This window comes from Bombus fervidus, chromosome 11 (genome assembly GCF_041682495.2).
Source record: "Bombus fervidus isolate BK054 chromosome 11, iyBomFerv1, whole genome shotgun sequence".
Lineage (NCBI taxonomy): Eukaryota > Metazoa > Arthropoda > Insecta > Hymenoptera > Apidae > Bombus > Bombus fervidus.
The window spans coordinates 889,844-911,014 of NC_091527.1; the positions used below are offsets into that span (position 1 = coordinate 889,844).

General features: G+C 36.9%; 1 protein-coding gene across 6 annotated transcripts in view; it reads right to left on the reverse strand.

Moving 5' to 3' along the window:
* Positions 1-17,212, reverse strand: part of LOC139992526 (nephrin) — a 132,170-nt gene extending 114,958 nt beyond the window's left edge. For 3 of the 6 annotated variants that reach the window (XM_072013432.1, XM_072013431.1, XM_072013435.1), the window contains exon 1: positions 17,042-17,211. In XM_072013432.1, coding sequence (XP_071869533.1) covers positions 17,042-17,169 — 128 coding nt within the window. In that variant the 5' untranslated portion in view covers positions 17,170-17,211. Of the gene's footprint in view, positions 1-17,041 lie in introns of all 6 variants that reach the window. The other 3 variants (XM_072013430.1, XM_072013433.1, XM_072013429.1) reach the window with 1 other exon arrangement.
* Positions 17,213-21,171: the final 3,959 nt, after the last annotated feature.

Below are 21,171 nucleotides of genomic sequence, written 5' to 3' on the forward strand. Positions count from 1 at the left end.
GCGAGAGACCTACCGCAGGAAGAGGAAAGGATCACGAGTGTGTTAGATGGCAGGAGGAGGCTATGGATATGGACTTGGTAAAGAAATCTGCCGCAGGGATGCTGCTCGAGCTGGGCTGGAATGGTGGTGGTGGGCATATGTGCCTCCCCGAACAGCGGCCTGCTCGCATTTGAGGAGTTCTTGGACGGGGTTGGCGATAGCGTGAGGGTCAGGTTTTCGTCCTGGGGGCTTTAATGCTCACTCCTCGCAATAGGGGAACACAAAGACGGACGCTCATGGCCAGGTGTTGTCTGACTGGGCTGACTGTCCTCGGGCTCCTCTTATTTAACAGAGGCTCGACCAGTACATGCGTGTGTCACGGATCAAATTTCTGTTCAGCACGTGCTACGCCAGATGCGATGGTCCTTGCGAGATTCCTCATGGTCTGGGCGTTAAGAGCTATCCATTGTTAACACTAACCCGCAACAGGCCTAAGGAGACACTGTAAACCAAATCTGTTCAGTTTCATTTCTCTTCACATAAACATTTTCGGTTTACAGATGGTCCTCATGTTTGTTGCACGCTCTTAACTATTACGGAGAAAGCGGATGTCTGGCGAGATAACAGACTTTTCCCATGAACAAGGATGCCCATATCTGGTTTTCTTTGTCGTAATAACTTCATTTATTAACCAATGGGCATCGCGGATCATTACCCTCACTTTTCTACCGAAAAGTGCGGACGACGAATCCGCGTTCTGAGTTCAAAAGGGCACACCTACACCGAGCTTTCTTCCTTGATGGTACGAGCCAGATCCGAACAATTCTTCTTCCGATCTTTTGTAATAAAAAACCTAACGGTGAAAAATAAACTTGATTTCATAATGAATCTTGTGCATTCACTTTAAAAATTACGTGACACGTGCGTCGGCGATATTACATGGGACGCCCCCAATGCGTTCCGGGTCTCAGGCTGGAGAGTAGCTGAGGGGGTTGAGACTATCTCAGACAACCTCTATGTATTCATGGAGGTTGGGCCGGAGTCAATGCCCGCGGGAGAGACCTGCGGCATCCGGGGAATGGAACGCTCCCGCCCGCCACCAAGGTGGCGTATCAAGGATAGAGACAATCAGATGCTGCAGGCAGCAGCCATTGTCGCGGCCTGGAACTGGAACACTCGTACAGAGGAGACAAATGTAAACAAGGAGGCGGAGACCCTTCGTTGAGATATGAACGCAGCATGTGATGCGTTGATGACGCGCTCCATGCCTGGTGCTAGACAGAAAGGGACTGTGTACTGGTGGACCTCGGAGATCGCAGAGCTGCGGGTGAGGTGCGTTCGGGCTCGCAGGCGATTCCAGAGAGTCCGCCGTCGGCGATTTCGTGACAAGAAAGAGATCTTCTTCTGCTACGAGACATATAGAGGGACGCGACGCATCTTACAACGGAGGATCAAGATCGCCTAAAGCCTGATCCTGGATGGACCTCGTCTAGTCGGTCAAATCCGACCCGTGGGGGCGTCCGTACAGGATGGTGATGAAGAAACTGCGTCCAAAGTCCCCACCCCTGATGGCAAATACAGATCCGGCATTGCAGGAGGAGGTCATTCGCACACTGTTCCCGTCACAGGAGGACAGCTCGGGGCAGTCGCGCACTTCCTCGACTTGAACAGTGGAGTGAAGGAAGGAACTAGAGGTTGCGGAGTAGGAGATGCTGGATGCGGCGAGGAGGATGGCCTCCGGACATGGGCGGTGACAATGGGGGTCATGGCCCCCGCACTACGACATCTATTTACACGGTGTTTGAGGGAGGAAGTCTACCCTCGGATATGGCACATGGCGAGGCTGGTCCTACTTCGGAAGGAGGGACGAGCCACAGACTCGCCGTCCGCGTATTGTCCAGTGTGCCTATTGGATGAAGTGGGCAAGCTCTTGGAAAGAATTATTGCCGCCCGTCTGGAGGCAAGTCAGGGCATGTCAGGGCGAGTGCCCGGTTGGCACAAAAGTTAGTACGGCTTTCGGTAAGGCCGCTCGGCGATGGATGCGGTGAACCGGGTACGGAGGATGTCGCGGGCTATGGTGTCCTGGGGTGGGATAGCGCTGGCAGTCTCTTCAGACATAGTCAATGCGTTCAACACCATATCCAGGGCAAGGATGGAGAAGGGTTACGGCCCATCGAGTGCGACGTTCCACAGGGTTCGGTTTTGGGACCATCGGCTACGACGCGGTGCCTCGCTGTCCTATGCTCTCAGACATATGCATGATGTGTTACGCGGACGACGCGTTGGACCTGGCCGGGGGACGCTGGCGGCACGAGACGCTGCGCCACGGAGAGCTTGTTGCCACTGCTCTTGCTGAGGAGGCTTCATAGGACGATCGCCATCAGGATCGTAAGGGGATACCGGACGATATCGTATGCGTCGGTGGTCCTGCCAAATTGGGAGGCTTAGAGGGACCGCGGAGGACTTCCGTTATCCTTCCGGATGACGCAGGTGCTCGCAGGATATGGAGTATTCGGGAAATACCTGCAGAAAATCGAAAGAGAGGTGACGAACACCTGTCGTCACTGCGGAGAGTACGAGGACACGGCCCAACACACGCTGGAGTTTTGTCCGGCGTGGGAGGCCCCCCGTCGTATTCTGCGACTAGCGATTGGCGAGAGATTAGATCCCTCGTCAGTTGTGAAAGTGATGCTGAGGGGGCAATACGAGTTCCTCGCAGTCCGCTCATATTACGAATACGTAATGCTCGTAAAGGAGCGAACTGAGCGAAAGAGGGTGAGAACATCCCACCCTTGCAGAGTTCCGCATCGAAGGGCGGCCCTGCGTCGCCCTAGGTTGTCATAGGGGCCGACACGCCGAGGAGGATCTGGGATCTCTTCAGACGGGCACGACGGCCCAGGGGATAGCGTTGAAAGGGGTAGTCCCTCCCAGTGCCCGAACTAACCAAGGAACGATACCCTCAAATGGGAGAAGACGCAGGAGTGCTCCGACAGTAATTCGAAAGAGGTCCCGAGGCATCTCTGTTGAGCGTCAGACGGTCCACCGTGGGGTTTTAATCGGTGAAGTCCGACATTACCCCTCCGTTTCCCAAAGGAGCGGGGGGATGGAAATTTCCCCACGTATAAAGAAAAAGCTGGCTTATATTGACGCGTTGCGTTTTCTTTTTTTTTTTTTTCGCGACTTTGGATACGCAACCGTCTGGATGAGCAAAGAGATTGCCAGATGAAATTGCGGCGTTTAGCACTTGCCAAGTGGCTTTTACGTGGCTTTATGCGGTAATTTTAATTCGTCTGAGCGTATTTATGGTGACTAAAAGATATATTGGCACAATATATTTTATTTATTATAGCATATTTATATATGTTATGTATAATTAGTTATATATATGTACTATGTGTGCAATACGCGTAGTGAGTATTGTGTGCAGTGTAGCAATGTTTATATTGTTGCCATATTTATTACAATACGTATACATTTGGAGAACTTTCGGACATGCACTTTTATTACGGTGCAACGGACGACAACAGCACAAAAGCGCGAAGTTTATACACCGAAACATATCCCAATAGGACTATACTCAACGCAAAGATATTTTGCAAAATAGACCAACTATTGTGGGATACCGGTCTGTTAAAACTTGTGAAATGTATTCAAGAAAATCCAAAAAGAAAAAATCTTTGCAAATGGACGAGTCGGAAAATCCAACACACCACCACATTCTACCAACGAAGTGAAGAGCGCTTGACCAGTTGCTTTGGAAACAGGTGGATCGGTCGAAGAGGACCTGTGCTTTGACCTGCTCGACCCCCAAATCTAAATCCTCTTAATTTTTACTACTGGGGACACATGAAGACACAATACGGCAAAATTTTAAGGATTTAAAAATTTTAAATTTAAGTCAAGCTCTATTTACAAGAAAACGGAAGATATATGGAACATCTATTGTAATTTGCTGTATCTTTTGTGAACACTCGCGGCCGGAACTATCGTAGTGAGTCTGCGATTTTGCTGTAGACACTCGCGGCCGGAACTATCGCAGTGCGTCTGCGATTTTGCTGTGGACACTCGCGGAGGCAAAGGATTAGAGGAAACATCAATCCTCTCTACTCGGAAATTTCATAGGGCGGTTTTTGATATGCTCTTATGGATTTCCACGAATAACCAATTTTAATGTTCAAGCTTTTCTTTTGCAAAACGTTGCGCGGGGTTGGTTACATCTCCGAATACCATGGTCTTCCTTTCATGTATCGTCTGATTGAAAATCACCGTACGCCTTGCTGCTTAGGACGACTTCCTTTCGTTTCTGTAAGAAAGTTTGCTAGCGAGCAGGGATATTTTGGCCGATTTTTAGTTGACAATAACTAAAAAACGAAGCCGGAAACACAATTTTTTTATTCTCGATTTTCATCTTATTTCGGCGTCAATAATCAACTCTTATCACTTAATAGTAATTTCATATAACTATTTTCATAAAATTTGATACTGTGAGAATAAAATGTATGCGCATATATAGAACCTGATAAAAAAGACTTCATTGTAAAATATGGGTATATATGTGCTAATAGTAGGCCACTGTAACCGTACTGTGTTTATTCGTATTGTCTTCTCTTCTTTTATTCTTCAGAATAAAATGTTTCTTGTAGAAGAAATTAGAAATATAATATGAAATTCCAATATACAATACGTACAATATAATATTCAATCGCTGTTAATTATTAAAATTCAACGAATTTTGTAAAATTTAATTCACATAACAAATTTCATTCCTAAAAAAGAAAAAAGCACATATAAAACCTTGTACACAGGACCTACGAAATAAACATCGATCTTCGCATCGGAGGAAACATTTCCAATTTCAAATGTTTCGTACTGAACGAGTTAACGCTCTGATAAAAATTTCCATTCGGAAATATTCCGCGCCACATATAGGGCCGGCCGCTAAAAGAGTAAAAAAAGAAGCGGAACTCGCGGGTTAAACTTGATTTTGGTATCAACACCGGACGTTATTAGTTCTATCGAATTAAACCAGGTAACGAAGTTTTCCCGTTACGAAATGAAGTCGACGGAATTACCAAGGTGCACGGGAAGGGGTTGAAATTAACCGACTAACCAAAGCTGGATTTTTATTAAATCCAGCTGGTGTCCGGTTCGATCTCGCGGCGATTCCGCCGTGCAAACCAATTATTCCGGTGTTACGTGCTAAAGTTCACGGTTAATTACATCCCACTAATATTACGGTCACTTTGTACAGTTGGAAATGGCGCGTATGCCACCCTCAAAAAAATTTGTCTCTGTGCTCGGCGCGTGCATTCCATTACTGTCGTTTTTTTGGTTTAATGGTCGACTGTCAACCGGGGATATTGCGTAATTGGACAGAAATTCTCCAGGCAATTGAGAATAATTCCTATACGGGAAGATGAAAAAGGAAAACAATTTTGAGCCTAAATTTTGGTATGCTGCTGTTCGGTATTCTGTTAAGGGATTGAAAGCTATGCACGAGAGGCGAATTGAATATCTTTGCGCGTTAGTGGAAGCGATCTGTATGGAGAAAACTTTTTTATATTTGTGTATATTCACAGATGTGTGTATATATTTCCTTCTGTATATTTTTGCGTATTTTTCTTCTGTATATTTCTCCTGAACATTTATATTTTTCTTTTGAATATTTTTGTGTATATTTTATAATAAAAAATAGTATGATTTTATAGATTGAGATTTTAACGTGTGAAGCTTTATTTATTCATCAGTCGAATATCATTTCCTTTTCTGTTTTAAAACGATTCTTTCTTTGTAAACCTTTTTGGGAAAATGATCTTAGATAAGGGATTTTTATTTTTCCAATTTATTTTCATTTCACTTTTTCAATCATCTTTCAGTCAGTATCTTTTGATGAAACTTTTAAGTTAGAAAATAAGAAATAGTAGAAAATACTAGAAAATAGAAATAGGAAGTAAACTCAGGTGTGTCTTTATTTTTCAAAACATCGAATATATATATGATAATATATATATATATATATATATATATATCACTATATGATTATGTATATATATTATTCTAATCGTTAGATTAAAAATAATGGTACAACGAAGAACATTATTAATGGTAGAAAATATGAATCCTCAATTGTTAAATGGCAGTGTCACTCATTTCTCACTCCACTTAATAAATATTGAAATTTCTTAATTACCCATGAAATATTACCCATATATGAAGGAAAAATAGTCTAAACTTGACCTCACTCGATTTCATATTAATATCGTTATGATAATGAAGTGTCGGTATTATAATTAAATACATTATGCAGAAGAAAAAATCAGCTGCAGTACAGTCTAAGTAATGGTGTTAGGGAGCTTCCTTTAACTCCTAGCTGACAGTACTTGTAGTAATGAATACGAAAGTTACGGCCTCATAAATATTTATAGAATGTTTCATGCAACTAGGCGAAATCGTAGCTTTAACATCGAAAAGACGTCATAAAACAAAATTAGAGGGTAAGAATCATGTCTAGTTTCTTTTTTTTTTTTTTTTATTCACTTTATCATGTCTCGTTTATTCATTAATTAAAGATCTGAAAATCTGAATTGTTATATAATCTGTAGAATCCAGGATAATTCAATTATTATTAAGAGAATACAGACGGAATATATTACTCTATATGCGAGTCACACGAAATTCAATTTTAAATTGGCCTTGTTTGATGTTTTGAATGTAAAGTTTAATCTGTTAAGTTTGATTATCTCGTTCCTCCACGAGAAGTTTCTCTCAAACGCGAAATTAACAATTAGTAAAAGTGAGTTACATACTCCGCTTTGACCTTCGCCGACTACGAGTATAACGTTGTACTAATTGTGTAAATAATAATTTAGTTCGTTCCCCAGTGAAAATATCAAAAGCAAAAACGCAAGAGATTTTGGAGAAAAAAAAGATCCTAACAAAAAATGAAAAATATTTAAAATACCAAAAAGATTGAAAACAAAAATATATGCATGTCGAACATTTTTTTCGCAATTGGTATATTTGTTACAAACATGGGGAACGAGAAGGTTTCGCTAAGAAAGAATTATAATTATGAATTTAAAAACATTCATGGTCTTGTCATTACATAAAAACTATGATAAATTAAAAAAAACCTATATACACGTAAGAAGTAATACAGTTTTGTAAGTAATAAAAATAGCGATACTTTATAAATAGTAGAAATAGTAAAACTTCGTAAGTAATAAAATTATATATATAGCGAAAATAATAAAACTGTGTAAATAATCCAAAGGTTCTTATTACACCACTTTAACAAATCTATTTCAAACGATATTAAATTATAATAATTGTAAAGAAGCACCATTGTAAATAACAAAATAATAAAAATTTGTAAATACTAAAAATAATAAAGCTCTCCTATGTCGTTATAAATTCATCACCTACAAAAAGCCTCGGAGAAGTAATAATACGAACAGTCTGTATACACTTTCAGACACTATAAAGGGGGATGAAAGAAAAGTTCATAAAACGTCCTCCATAAGACCTGTAGCGTTCTTCGTACATGAACTTCGAGTAGGTTTAACACGAGTACCCATTTCTTCTTGATAACGTCACAAGCATCGAAGCAGTTCAACGAAATATCTTATATATAATTTCAATTTTAACCTGGAACATGTTCATACATTTTAAACGCTTGGAGGAGGGTTTCACCATGGAAGAGGAAAGAAGAAACACGATCTTGAAGCTCTACTGGTATAAGGGAAACGACTATGCGGTAGATGTGGCAGAAATAGTACGTGAAGCAAAAGATGAGCACGCGATCCTCTGTAACGATAGCAAAAAGATGGGATTTCTGCTTCTTCTAGTTTCTATGCATAAACTGCGATGGAATCATGATAGCAACTTTCGAGAATAAAAATCGGGAGAAGGGATGCACGAGAGAGACAGAGAGAGATAACACGTATCAAAAGATTCAATACGTAGCTTTAGATTTGATGGAGCTCCCTTATAGAATCTTCAGCAGGTTTTGAATAATAGATGTATTATAGTTCGTTTTAGAGAATAGAATTCTTTCATTCGGAAATTCGTATTTGTAGATTTATTAGATTTTATGATTTCTTAATTTTGTTATGTCTGCGGTTATGTCTGTAATTTGTGCCTTTTCCTGGAACAAAATCTCTGGATTGTTTTAAATGTCTCTATACTATGGTGGAAACTTATATCTGTTGCGTTTATTGGTTTTTGACTTCTGTGACTTTGTAAAACAATTTTTTTTTAAAAGTAGAATTGCTCGGTTATTTTTAACGTTATTTTATTATCTCCCCTAGTATTTAAAAATTGTACAACATTTCTGTTTTGTAGTTGTGTAACCTTATAATCCCACAGTTCTATTGTTCTATACTTTCATTCTGCTTTTGTCAGAGGTTTAGAATTTTATAGTCTCATAGCTCCACAATGCTCTATTTTCTTATAGAAAAATTTTGCATGTTCTGCATTTTGTAGTTTTATTTTGCGTGATTATTTTAAAGACTTTTTTATTTTTCCACAGAGTTCAAGAATTTTCTATTCTATGATTCTATTCTGTTATTCTATTATGCCACTATATTCATGTCGTATACTAATTTTACGCTAAATATGTATATTTTTGTAACAAATATCTTGTAATTTCTATGTACCTTTTCGGACTAGTTTCAAATTTGTCTAACATAATTACAACAATCGGATTTCAAAATTAAATTTAATTTAATAATTTCTAGTTTTTAAATGTTTTATACAGGATGTTCCAGAAATCGTAATAGAACCGGGAAGATTCTGATTTCTCGTACGAAAGTAAGAGGAAAATATATAATAAAACCTTTCTGTTCTAGGCTTTGTTTAAAAAAAAAATGAGTATAAAAATTCATGAAGTGTTGAACTTGAACATGACTAATTCCGGACTAGACAGGAGAAAGAAGTCGAATCGGAATTTATTATACATACGAGAATAAGCGGACAATGCGAAATTAAATTTTTCCTTTTCAGATTTTATTTTGAAGAAGCTAGAGTTCGAATATGTTCAGTTAAAAACTGACCTAGTCCACCCAGGAATTTATTAAATTTTCAAATTTATTTTTCGCGGAAACAAAACATCTTGTGAAAAATATTATTCCACATTTTCGACTTATTTTCATCTACATTTTTTACATCTAAAGTAGCAACGAGCCATGTTCAAGTACGGTTAATAAATTTCCAAACGCAATTCATCTAAAACGAAGCCTCGTACAAAAAATTTTATTATACTTTACTGACTTATTTTTACACGATGATTCACCTGCTTTCCGGTTTTGTCACGATTTCTGGAACACCTTGTGCAATGCACAATATGAAGATAAAAAGATTTCTACGGTAATTGCTTAACTATGTACGTTTGTAACCCAATGTCATATATATTCCATGTGTAAATCATATAGAGTCATAGAGCAGCAATCGGAATCTCTAATATGTTGTTGTAGCGCTATGAAAATTGGGATTTTTGTGGAGAACAATTCAAAACGGACGTTCATTTGGCGCGCCACACATAAGAGGAGTGCGAGGATGAGACAATTTCGCGAGTATAGAGTCGAGGACTTGGGACAGAAGGCTTGTCAAATGAGTAGATTTATTAGTAACAATAAACTAGTCCGCGGATATGCGTGATGTACGCGCGTTGTACACTATATACGAGACAATATGATTCAACCGTGCGCGGGACAATGTACAGATACGGAGTACGAAGCCTAGGATGTTTCGTTTCGTTTCACGCGATAAATTGAATCTAATGGGTCGTTATATTCTTTCCAAACGATGAAAAGATATGGAATGGCATGGAAATGAAATGGTAGAATTACGGAAGCGTGAATTGAATTCGGATATTGCGTAAATATACTATGACGACGTGCGAGAGCGAAGAATTTTGCGACGGTATTGGATATAGAATGTAGCGGTATGGTACGATGCTAGTAAGAGGTGTAAAACTATGTGGAATAGGGGACGTTGAGTAATTGTACGTAAATTTGTAGAGTTGGAGAATCGTACGATTGTAAAATAGTGAAATTGAGAGATAAAAGATGGCAATGCCGAAACACGTTAGTAGGAGGATGTGGAATGTTGGGAAATCAGGATTGAAAGAAGAGTGAAATTTTTATTACTGAATTATGGAGATTAATATTACAGAATTATATTCATACAATGATTCATAGAATTATATTCATAGATGCATAAAGTTGATAAATTGCAAAATTTTAAGATTGTTCACGTAGTAGTAGAATAGCATTGTGTAATTATTGTAGGAACGTGGAACTATATTAGCGTTATAGAAGTTATTAATAAGGTTATATAATATTAGAAGGCTAATTCACGAGTAATCATCAAATAATGTGAAGAATATAGAAATGCACATATTGACATTTTTTAATAAAAGAACGAAAGCTTTGAGGTAATAAGACTTTTTAAAAATCTTTGATAATCATTCAAAGATACACAAACAAAGTTATTACACAGGATAATCATTTTCATAGAAATGTAGTAGCAAGAGCAACATGAAACAACATGAAGGAAGATGACTTGGAGTCTGACGTGGATAATTCTAAAAGCATTCATAATGCGTCGATGTTTTTTGAACGTATAAATGTACTCAATATTCTATATAGTTGAGTATCATCTAATCTTGTAAATACGTAATCACTAATTATTTACTTCTGGTGATCACTGGTAACTTTATTGTTAATATGACCACTTTAGAATAAATAAATAAAAGCAACATAAAACGACCAATACTACAATCATTATTTTTATATATTAATAACTTGAAATTCTTCAACCTAGGTGATCCATCGAGAAAACATTAACTTGTATGTACATGTAAAACAAGTTCGACAGATCACTCAAGATCAAATCCACTATCCGCAACATCACGAATTTTATTTTCTGTCCATTCAAGCGTACTACTTCAAACAAACGTTCGTTTCAAATCGCCCTGAAATGAACGTCGTGTTTTTTCCCTGTCCATCCCTTATTTACCCTGTCACGTTATTACAACAAAATCGATCCGATTCGAAGCCGTTTAGAACGCACGAAAATATCATCGAGGGTCGCCAATGAAAGCACCGACACAAACATTTGCCGATCGTTGGTGATTAAAAAACCCTCCCGTTTAAAAGTAGAGTTTCCAATTCGAAGTGGCGAACGTTCGAGATTTGGTGATTTTGTATGCGAAATGTTCGATAAAAAGGTGTGGATAGGAATTATCATCGTACGTTTCAGTTAATTCACTAACACTGAAACTACCAATCTGCAATCAATATAATATCGATCATAAGTATTTGGTCGATCTCTCATGTTAACTTAAATTGTATACTTTTCACTGCTTTTATTTTTTTAATTATTTTATTATAATTCTATTAATTTATTCGTATCATGTGTACATTATTAATATTAAATGAAGCAAAATTTGTTAGAGTTTTGCAATAAATATAATATGTATCATATGCTATATAATAAATACATTTTATATTATATAATAAATATAATACGTATCAGAATTGGTATGTATTATATAGGACGGGACGATGTACGAATTCGGATGTACTTCGATATATGTGAAAAAATAAGTTAAAAATATATATATTTGCCAAGTATACTTTAACAAGGCTAAATATTGATTGGGTGTGTCACAGCAGGTTATTATATATATGAAAATAAATAAGAAAATGTAAAATAAAATTTTCCGTTTAAAATCTCGTTCTCAAGAAAATAAGGTTTAAACATGTGAAATTAAAAACTGGTCTTGTACACGCGCATGATAAATTTTCAAATTTACTTTTACCGAAAATAAAGCATCTTATGAAAAAATGTTATTCTACATTTTTTACTTATTTTCAAATGTAATTTAAAACCCTATCGATTATTTAGTTTTGTTCAGTCCGGAATTAGTCAAATTTAAGTATACTTGTCAAATCTTCAAAGTTGATTTTCTTGAAAATGAAGCCTTAAATGAAACAATGTTATATCAAATCTTTTTCTTATTTTTTCACGTAGAATCGCTCTCTGCTTGATTATAATACGATTATCGCTCCATCCTATATTTACTATACAGGGTATAACAGAACATGTGGGATCCACTTTGGGAGTTGATTGTACACCTAAAAGCCGATGACAAAATGTCATATAAACATATATTCTATCTGTTTTCGTTTGTAAGATGTAACAAATTTTCTGCTTTGCCGTGATATATTTATGTTTACAGAAGATGCTCAAAATTACTACTTAGCTTCAAGGCAACCTATAGATGTCTTGTCACGGATCTGGTTATACTCTGAATAGTTCCCAACATTTCCCGAATTTCTTGAAAAGCTTTTTCTATTCTGAATATTAGTATTTCAATATTTTCAATAGGCGTTAAAGCATATGCGTATACGAGATTTTTTCACTGTTTTGCTACAATCAGCTCTCGAAGTGAGCGCCACATGTTCTGTTACGCCCTGTATACACATGTATATACAGAGACTGTTACCAATATGCTCAACAATCTTTGCTACAAAGGTTACTAAAACTCGTAATGTATTAATTTTTAACTTTCTTATCCGCCACTGTATGCGACACTTTCAAAGCTAATACTTATCTTTATGATTGTATTCGGTCAATCAGAAATCACCGATCAGATCCGCATTCCTTCGTTCGGTTATTCATTTTCTCATCTCTGTATCATACACGTGCGTTTTAATACACGTTCAAAACCGCGATCTCTGCACTCAAGATATCGTTTGAACGATCGCAGAAAATCTCGGCCCGAAAGTGGAACGGAGGAAATTCGTTCACACGATATCAGAGAGACTTGACAAGGTGAAACGATCAGAACGGGCGTATAAACGTCCTCCCAGGACCGGTTCGGACATCCAGCCCCAGGGGGCGTCGGTCGGCCACAACCTCATCCTGCCCGTGGTCTTTTATGTCAGAGGGAAATATTCGAGAACACCTGTCCAGGTGCAGGTTGAATAATCCAGTCCAACTCGCAATTCGCGCCATCGAACGCGATTTCAAACGAGAATGTTTCTCTTTCTTCTTCATTTCTTTCTTTCTTTTCTTTTTTTTTTTTTTTTTTTTTGGCGAATCTCGCCTTTCATTGTTTCATTTGTTCTTCTTTGAATGTTAACGATCCTGGTTGCGACAGGTTTAAAATAGAAATGTGATTTTATCGATTGATATATCTTATAAATGTTGGTCTATTTAGATGCTTTTTAACGTCAACGTGTTTGAGGAGTAAAGAAAACAAGAAATTAAGCGACATTGGTTGTAAAGCATAAGTTTTTACACAACGAGTAAAAAGAAGTTAGCGCATTCTATAAGTAAAAATAAGAAAAAAAGTGTCACATACACAGGTGGTCATAAGTGCCTTATTAAAAGATTCTAACGAAAAAGTAATTAAAAAGTGAACTAAGTTTTTGCTCGACCAAGTATTTAAACAGCTTGATTTATATCGGATTTTTATATTATTGTATTTAACTTAGATGTTAGTTTATAAGTCTCAGACAAAGACGAAGTTGTTTGATTGTTCGAAGAGACTGTGTTATGATTAATCCAAACAATCAAAGTTCTTTTTTTTTTTTATCATAAAATCTTCATATTTTATAATTGGAATTTCTATAAAATTTGAAAGATACATTTAACCAAAACTATTATAAAAGTACCGAGTTGTTGAATTTCGCTTGTGAATATTTTTAAGGAACTCTGAACTCTAATTTTTTTTATTTCTTACAGAATCTTTAGAAAAGAAATGGTAGACCAGAAATTTAAGAACGCATAAAATTAAAGAAGGGCAACATTAAATAGCAAAACGAATCGTGATGCTTCGATCATGAAACGAATCCATCGATATTAATTGTTTTACAATTGATATACGTAAATTAATTTTTAATCCGTATCAGAGAGAAATATTTTAAATAAATATTTATATGTATATCTGTTTCTGTCGTTTTTACCGTGGCAATAGATGTCATTCGGAGAAGAAGAAGCGAGAGATTTCTCATTAAAATGTTCGCCGACGAAATTTGCTTTCCACGCATTTTGATATCAACGGGTTTGACAAATTTTAATTATCTCTCGACGAGAATAACATTCACGATGTGACGTTTTATCATTTTTCTCCCCCCCCCTTTTTTTTCTTCTTTTTTATAAGTTTCGTCGCTCGACGAGATTTTATAACGTTGCAACTTGGGTCGAGCGATAATAGTGTTGCGGGAAGAAAACTTTAATTAAACGCAACGCAAACGGAGCTAACACTTTGACAGGATAAGTCCCGTCCTTTAAATTTTCCCATCTGTCTTCTACTTCAATTATCCTGTGCAATTACGCATAACGATTTTAATACGTGGATTATTATTAGGAAATTCTTGTAATGGAATGGAAAGATGGTTTATCGTTTTCAAGCTATTTTTACTATTATAACAAATAATTTTATTAAGTTGTGATAAATAGAATGTCGGCTTGAAATCTTCAAATCTTATATTTAAATTATGTTTAGGAGTATTCCATTATTCGTAACTTACGAGGCAGCTCATTTAGCGTAGGTACAAATTATAATTACAAAAATTTGGAACCTATTTACATCTTTAATCTGATGCTGTAAATGCAGAAAATCTTATGGACAAGAAGATAATTATTTTCTAAAACGTTTATTCTAAATTCTTCGTTGTCTATTATAGTTTATTACCATCAGAGAGTGAAAATCAACCAGAGAGTAAAATAAACTAAAGGCTACGAATTACCATAGAGGAGTAAAATGATAAATTAGAAATTTCCTATTATACCTTGTTTCTACCTCGTCCTAGAACTTTTCAAATGACTCACGTATTTCTATTCGAGAAATACTCGATTATCTGCAATCGAGTAACCCATATATTAAGTTTAGTGATATAGAACGAAATGAAAGAATATGAAGGAGAATGTTAAAGGAGTCTCTGTAAATCCCACGAAACTTAATTTAAATCTCCATTAAGAAGGAACGTGAGGCAAAGTGATGGTAATAAAGAGACCAGAGGCGAAAATACAAACAGCGAATAAATAGAGGAGATTGGCAACGTTTCAGAGGTATAAAGTCCTCCACGGGCGGAAACAAATTTCCGAAAAGAATGGTATTCGGGAGGAGCGAATTTTGCAATTCTACTGCACGGATCATCATGTACAGCCTGATAAATGTGAAAGAGGATTAAACAGCAAAGAAACATGATGCGTGTGTGACCTAATCCCAATCAAGACTTGAGTAATCAACGATCGAATAATAGGGATTTTGATAATCAAAATTCGAGTAATCAAGGATCTGCACAATTATTATAAAATTCCTTGTAACTTTTTTCTTTTAATGATAGGACGTCGAAATTTTGAGGTACGCGATTTATAAGTGGCTATCGACTTTTTCGATTTAGCTTAGGTTTAGGTTTGCAAATAATTAAGGTTCTTTTTTAATAAGTGCATAGAAATTGTGAGATATGCGATTTGCAAGTTACAGTCGATTTCTTTGAGTTGGATTACATTTAGATTCGAATAATCGAGATTTTACGTGATTGATTCCCTAGTGAGTCCATCGTTTTAATAGCAATATATCGAAATAGTGAGATACGCGATTTCCAACTGACAGCCGATTTCTTTAGTATACTTGACTCGGTTTCTCAAAATATTTGCTCATGGTAAATAGTTCTCCTCGCCTGCTTCCTCGAAAATGAAACATTCAGTGGAAATAACGTAATCGCCCTATATATTCTGCGAAAATCTTAAAAATATTTGTGTTGGTGAATCATTAGATGGAGGACTAGATCGTTTATATAAATTTATATTTTTAGAAAGATGATCAAAGAAATATTTTCATTTCATTTCATTCGTTTTATATTTTCATTCGCGTTAATCAATAGGAAAGGGTTATTAACAATTTAATTGAACGTTACAGATGTTACAGACGTTGTGAAAGTTTGACTAAATTGAAATTGAACAAGGATAAAGGTTAGGTGCTATGGTGGGGGATTTCCTGGTTAGTGGCCTTGAACAGTCGATTGATTTCAGACAGGCTATAGTACACGCGAGGAGTTGCTTCTTTAATTAAGGCTTGTTGCAAGTGCAACTCAATTGATTCGAAGCGCGAGCGGCTTGTTTGAAGACTAAAGTGTTGTTCTGTGGTTTGAGGGTGATGGAGCGATACGCGTTGAATTTAATTAAGAAAACTGTTTGCCTTGGAATTGACGATTTATGTAATATTCAGTCGATTAAATATTTTTGTCGTAAAAACTTTTTCAATAATTTTTAATATACCGGTATTCTACTGAATAATGCTATTATACAAATGTTTCATTTAATGGTATTACTAAGCAATAAAGATCGAGTTTCCATTTAATTTTACTTCGAAATAAATTAATAATGCGTGTTTTGATATTTTTTATTAAACATAAAATTAGATATATATGTTGTAGCAAGTAGAAGTTTTTGGAAAAAGTTTATTATAAATCCCTAATTAAATATTACGGACTTCGTTATTTGGAGTTATTACGGACTCATTATTCTGTGATAAAAACCCGCTGAAACAAATGATATTTTGTAATAACATCATAGAAAATGTATTAATTTACGATTATTACTTTCATTAAGCTTCTATCTCAAAATTTTTAAATTCACGAAATGTTATTTAAGACTTACCTCTCAAGCTATAAACAATTTATAACTGTATTTCACATAATATATCATATTATGCATTTACACCATACAGTATATTATACGACAGAATACCATATACCAATTGTATCTTCATAATAATGCGCATTCTACGTCAATATCTATAACAATTACTAATCTCTAAATTTTTAAATGCAGATGAGAAACAATAATCACGCTTAATTCCTGTCTGGATAAGCGAATGAAATTTTATTTGTGGAAGATTAACTGTCAGGATTCGTCGTTAGAAGAGGAAACCGCGTATCTCGCTGCTTTCCTCGATTTTTATTCTGGAGGCGAGCAGCGAAGCAGGGATGATTTGAACCGTACAACGAGAAGCGGAAATAAGGAATGCAAAAGTGGAATTTACCTGTATATCGGCGCGTCTGCCTCCTCCTTGTACCAAATAACTAGATGCAGCTTGTCTCCGGGGACTGGTGGTTCCACGTCGCATGGTAACTGAGCAGTTCCACCTGCCACTGCCTCCGCATCTATCATTGTCACTGTAATGACAAAGACGGGCTGTGAGTCAGGTACATCATATGATGAGAGCAAAGCGTGACTGCAGTTTGTGTCAAATCGTCTGGCTTAACGATCGCATAGGAACATATTGATAAAGTATTTGGTCCGATAGAAAAATATGATTTTTCTTCCCATGATCTATTTCTTAGTTACTACATTTTTCTAGACATTGTTATTACATTGTATTCAAACTACATCTAGTGATGCATACAAAAATACATGATTCTATCTAAAATGGAAGTTATCTTAAAATCTCTGAAACTCCTCCGGCTGCAAAAAAGTTACTACTGCCATATTATAGTCTCCTTCATACCCAATAACTTTCGTTGATAAACTTTTTGATATCTCCAAAAACATCGGAGATATTCCAGAGGTAATTTTTAGTGGACTATCCTGAATATAACACACGTAATATATTCATAAAAGGTATCTACATATTTGCGTAATTAATGCTAAAAATGGTCCCATTAAATATCAAGATTTATCGATATGGATATCTGACTGTTTAAATAGATAAAATCATGGCTCTAAAGTCAGCCCTGAAGTATTACACGGAGTCAGTTATTTCCATGAAAGTAAAGAAAAATTTCAATACTTCACAATGATAAAAAAAATACCAAGATTATCAGTACCGCAATTATTATCTACTTTCGCGTATTTCTCTGTGTAATAAAAAAATATATATATATTAATAGTCCTTATATTTCAAACTTGAAAAGCAAATTGTGAAAATATCGCAGATATCAATTTTCATTTATCACTAAACTCGTTCTACTAAACCGCACATCAAATGTTTTGAAATAAGATAATCGGATGATCGCAGAAGATATATTACCCACCAATTATCTCGTTTGTTAGGAATCTGACGTGCTTTATTTGCCCTCTTCACTTTAGAGTATCGCACGACCGTTATTTTTTAGAGTACTTTCTTCGAAGACCACCCAGTATTCTCATTTACAATCCGTCATTCGAGGTTAAGATCAAAAATTCAGCAGAAATGTACTTATTACATTTTTCATCTGTGATCCGCATGTAACGAAAGATGTAATGTAAGAATGTAAGAATTAACGAACTCAAAAAAGAAGAAACAAGTGTATTGATGGACAGAGCTATTCGTTGAAATTTGTGCTTCTAAATATATCTCTTCTTTTCTTAACTGGTTACGAATTTTTGTCAATTACCCCGAGATATAAAGTTCACGCGACTTCTTGGCGGGCTTTTATGTAAGAAACGAGGGTGGATGGAATTGCTTCACGCAACCATCATGTCGGGTAAAAATATAGACAGACTAATTGTCGTTAACGGAGTATCTTGGCCGGTGTTGCGTTACACTTAGCCTCTATTTGTCCTTACTCTAATTATTAAGGAAAATTATGCATTCATCACACGTGGTATAGAGAGACTGGTAGACTTTAAAACGGCTCGGTTAATTGCTGCAATTACATTTGATTAATGCCTCTAATTACACTTTCTTTTGTTCTTCTCGTCCATTTTTTCTAACCGTGTAACGAGCTATGATATAGCCAAGCGTGAATCAGCGCGGACACGAACGAATAAGGAAAATTATTATTTGACGTATAATCGTATTGGCATAATTTATTCAAAAGCGCTCGCTAAAAGATCCTTTGAGCGTTAGGAATTAAGAAGATTAATCGAGCAAAATAATTAAGTAGATTGATTTATTTGTTTCGTTCGTTGCAGCATTTTGAATACTTTTTTCGAAAAGCTTGGTGAGATTGTAAATGGAAAACTGTGAATTCTCAAACATTCGTATGATAATTGAATAGTTACACTTTTAGGAAAATAATAGAAGTTAGAAGTTATTTTCGATCTAATCACGTATTCCTCGAAATAAAAATCCTTATCAAAAAGATTAATAAAATTAATAATACGATAGGTCTTTATTTTCAAGAATTCTTTATTCCGTATGTTAAAAATGTTTGCACCAAATTGAATGCAAACGGTATTTTCAATTAAAGTTTTTAAATTACTTAAACACTTTGTAAATTTGAGGTGGATATTGGATGTAGATGATAGTGCTTGCTTTTTTTTTTTTTTTTTTTTTTTTTTTTTATCGTGGGGAAATCCTCATGGACACTCGGCGCTGCGTAGCAACGACCGTGTAGTGTCGGACTCCTACCGACTAAAACCCCACGGTGGTCATCCCGACGTTCGGAGGTGCACCCGGGGTCTCTTGCGAATCACTACCGAGTGCAGCCTCGTCGTCTATCTCCCTGCCGTTGTAGTTGTCTAGGGAGGCATCCCGGCTTGAGTTGGGAAGCTAGGGGGAACCACTCCTCCTAGCGCCACGTCCCCTAATCTGGCGCACCCGGGGCAGCGACGGCGGCGCCGCGCCCCTGCGTCGTACGGAGCCCCTGCGACGTTGATGCGATGATCTACTGGGATCGGCTCTTCTCTTCCGGTCCCTCTCTGCCCGCTCCTTTCTCTGCATAACCTCCTCGCAGTAGGCGCGGACAGCGTTAAACTCCCGGGGCCCTCGGAGCATGGCCTCAACGACCGCTTCCGGAGCCAACCTCTCGCCGATGTCGAGCTGCAGGACGCGTCGCGGTTCCGCCCATGCTGGACAGAACTCCAGCGTGTGCTGTGCCGTGTCCTCCTCTTCCCAGATGATAGTGCTTGCTGCTGTGTAGGCCGAGAACTTGCTTGGATTGAATTGGTTTCTTTTGTTTCCGCTGCATTTTGCAAAGCACGTCGTGAAAAGGAAAAATCGGACTATGGGCGCCGGGTTTTGAAGAACCCGGGTTCCGAACGTTCGTAACCAAAGGCGCTAACCACTGCGCTGCCGTCGTCCGGTCGTAGTTGCTGTCGAGTGCCGCTACAAATTAATTAAACACTATTATATTACTTTCATAATTACTTTCATAAACTGGCCTTATTTTACTCATATTTAACATTCAACAAATTTATCGAAAAATTACTAAGAAAAAAATTTGTTGCTGCGCTATGTTTTACTGACAGATGTTCATCCAGAGTAAGCCATAGTTCCCTTCGTTCCAAAGATTTCAATCACTTCCTCTAACAACTATATCGAATGCTATTTTTTAAATATCATAATGGAAAGATATTTTATCGATTGTTTTTTATAATATCAAGAAAACAAAGGTCAGGAAGCGTAACAATTCACAATGATTTGACGCTGGTATGTCTGACGCTTTTTTTTCAGCTTTCGTCGAGGGAAAACGCGAGGCGTATCCAAAACATGATAAACCCGTATCGCCTATCTGGCGCTGAATATTGAAACGTGCCAATGGCACGTCAAATACCACCAAATTGACTATTTATGAGACCAAAGAGAAGAAATTTCGTTTCCTGGTTTTTTCATCGGAAATTGCATTGCCTTCGTTATCATCGTTCCTAGAATTTTATGAAAATCCATCATGAACATTCGATTCTTATTTGAAACGACATTAAATGTTGTATTAATCTTTTTAGAGGCAGGATTTATTAATGGTACCAGAAAATTATTGTTTTATATTTTTTCTTTTTTTTTTTAAGAACGCTAATATATACATATTTATATAACCGTTGTTAAGGATTTCGTACATTTAGGAATACCTGCTCTATGTATGTTATGTATTTATTTCTAATTAATATATTGCTACATTCTTATGCTCGAAGTAAAGCATTCTCTTGCAAAGCGAGAAGGTTATTATATATTTTCTCTAGATCTTTACAATTTCCTTTAAATTTCGTCTATTTTACAAAATCTTCTTTAATTATGTCTTGACGATCTCCACGTTCTACTCCTGATCAGACGATGTTCTGAAATGACGTAGCCGATTTGTCACACGACAGCGACAATGACCGATTCCGGGTCAGCGGCAAATGAGAATGGCCGATTAATCGATGGCTATTATGCAAAATTAATTACCAGATAGAACGCAGAACGCTTCACTACTTATCGTTGAGACGAGGGCGAAAGACCGCGAACAGATTGCTTGACGTGTTTGAAACACA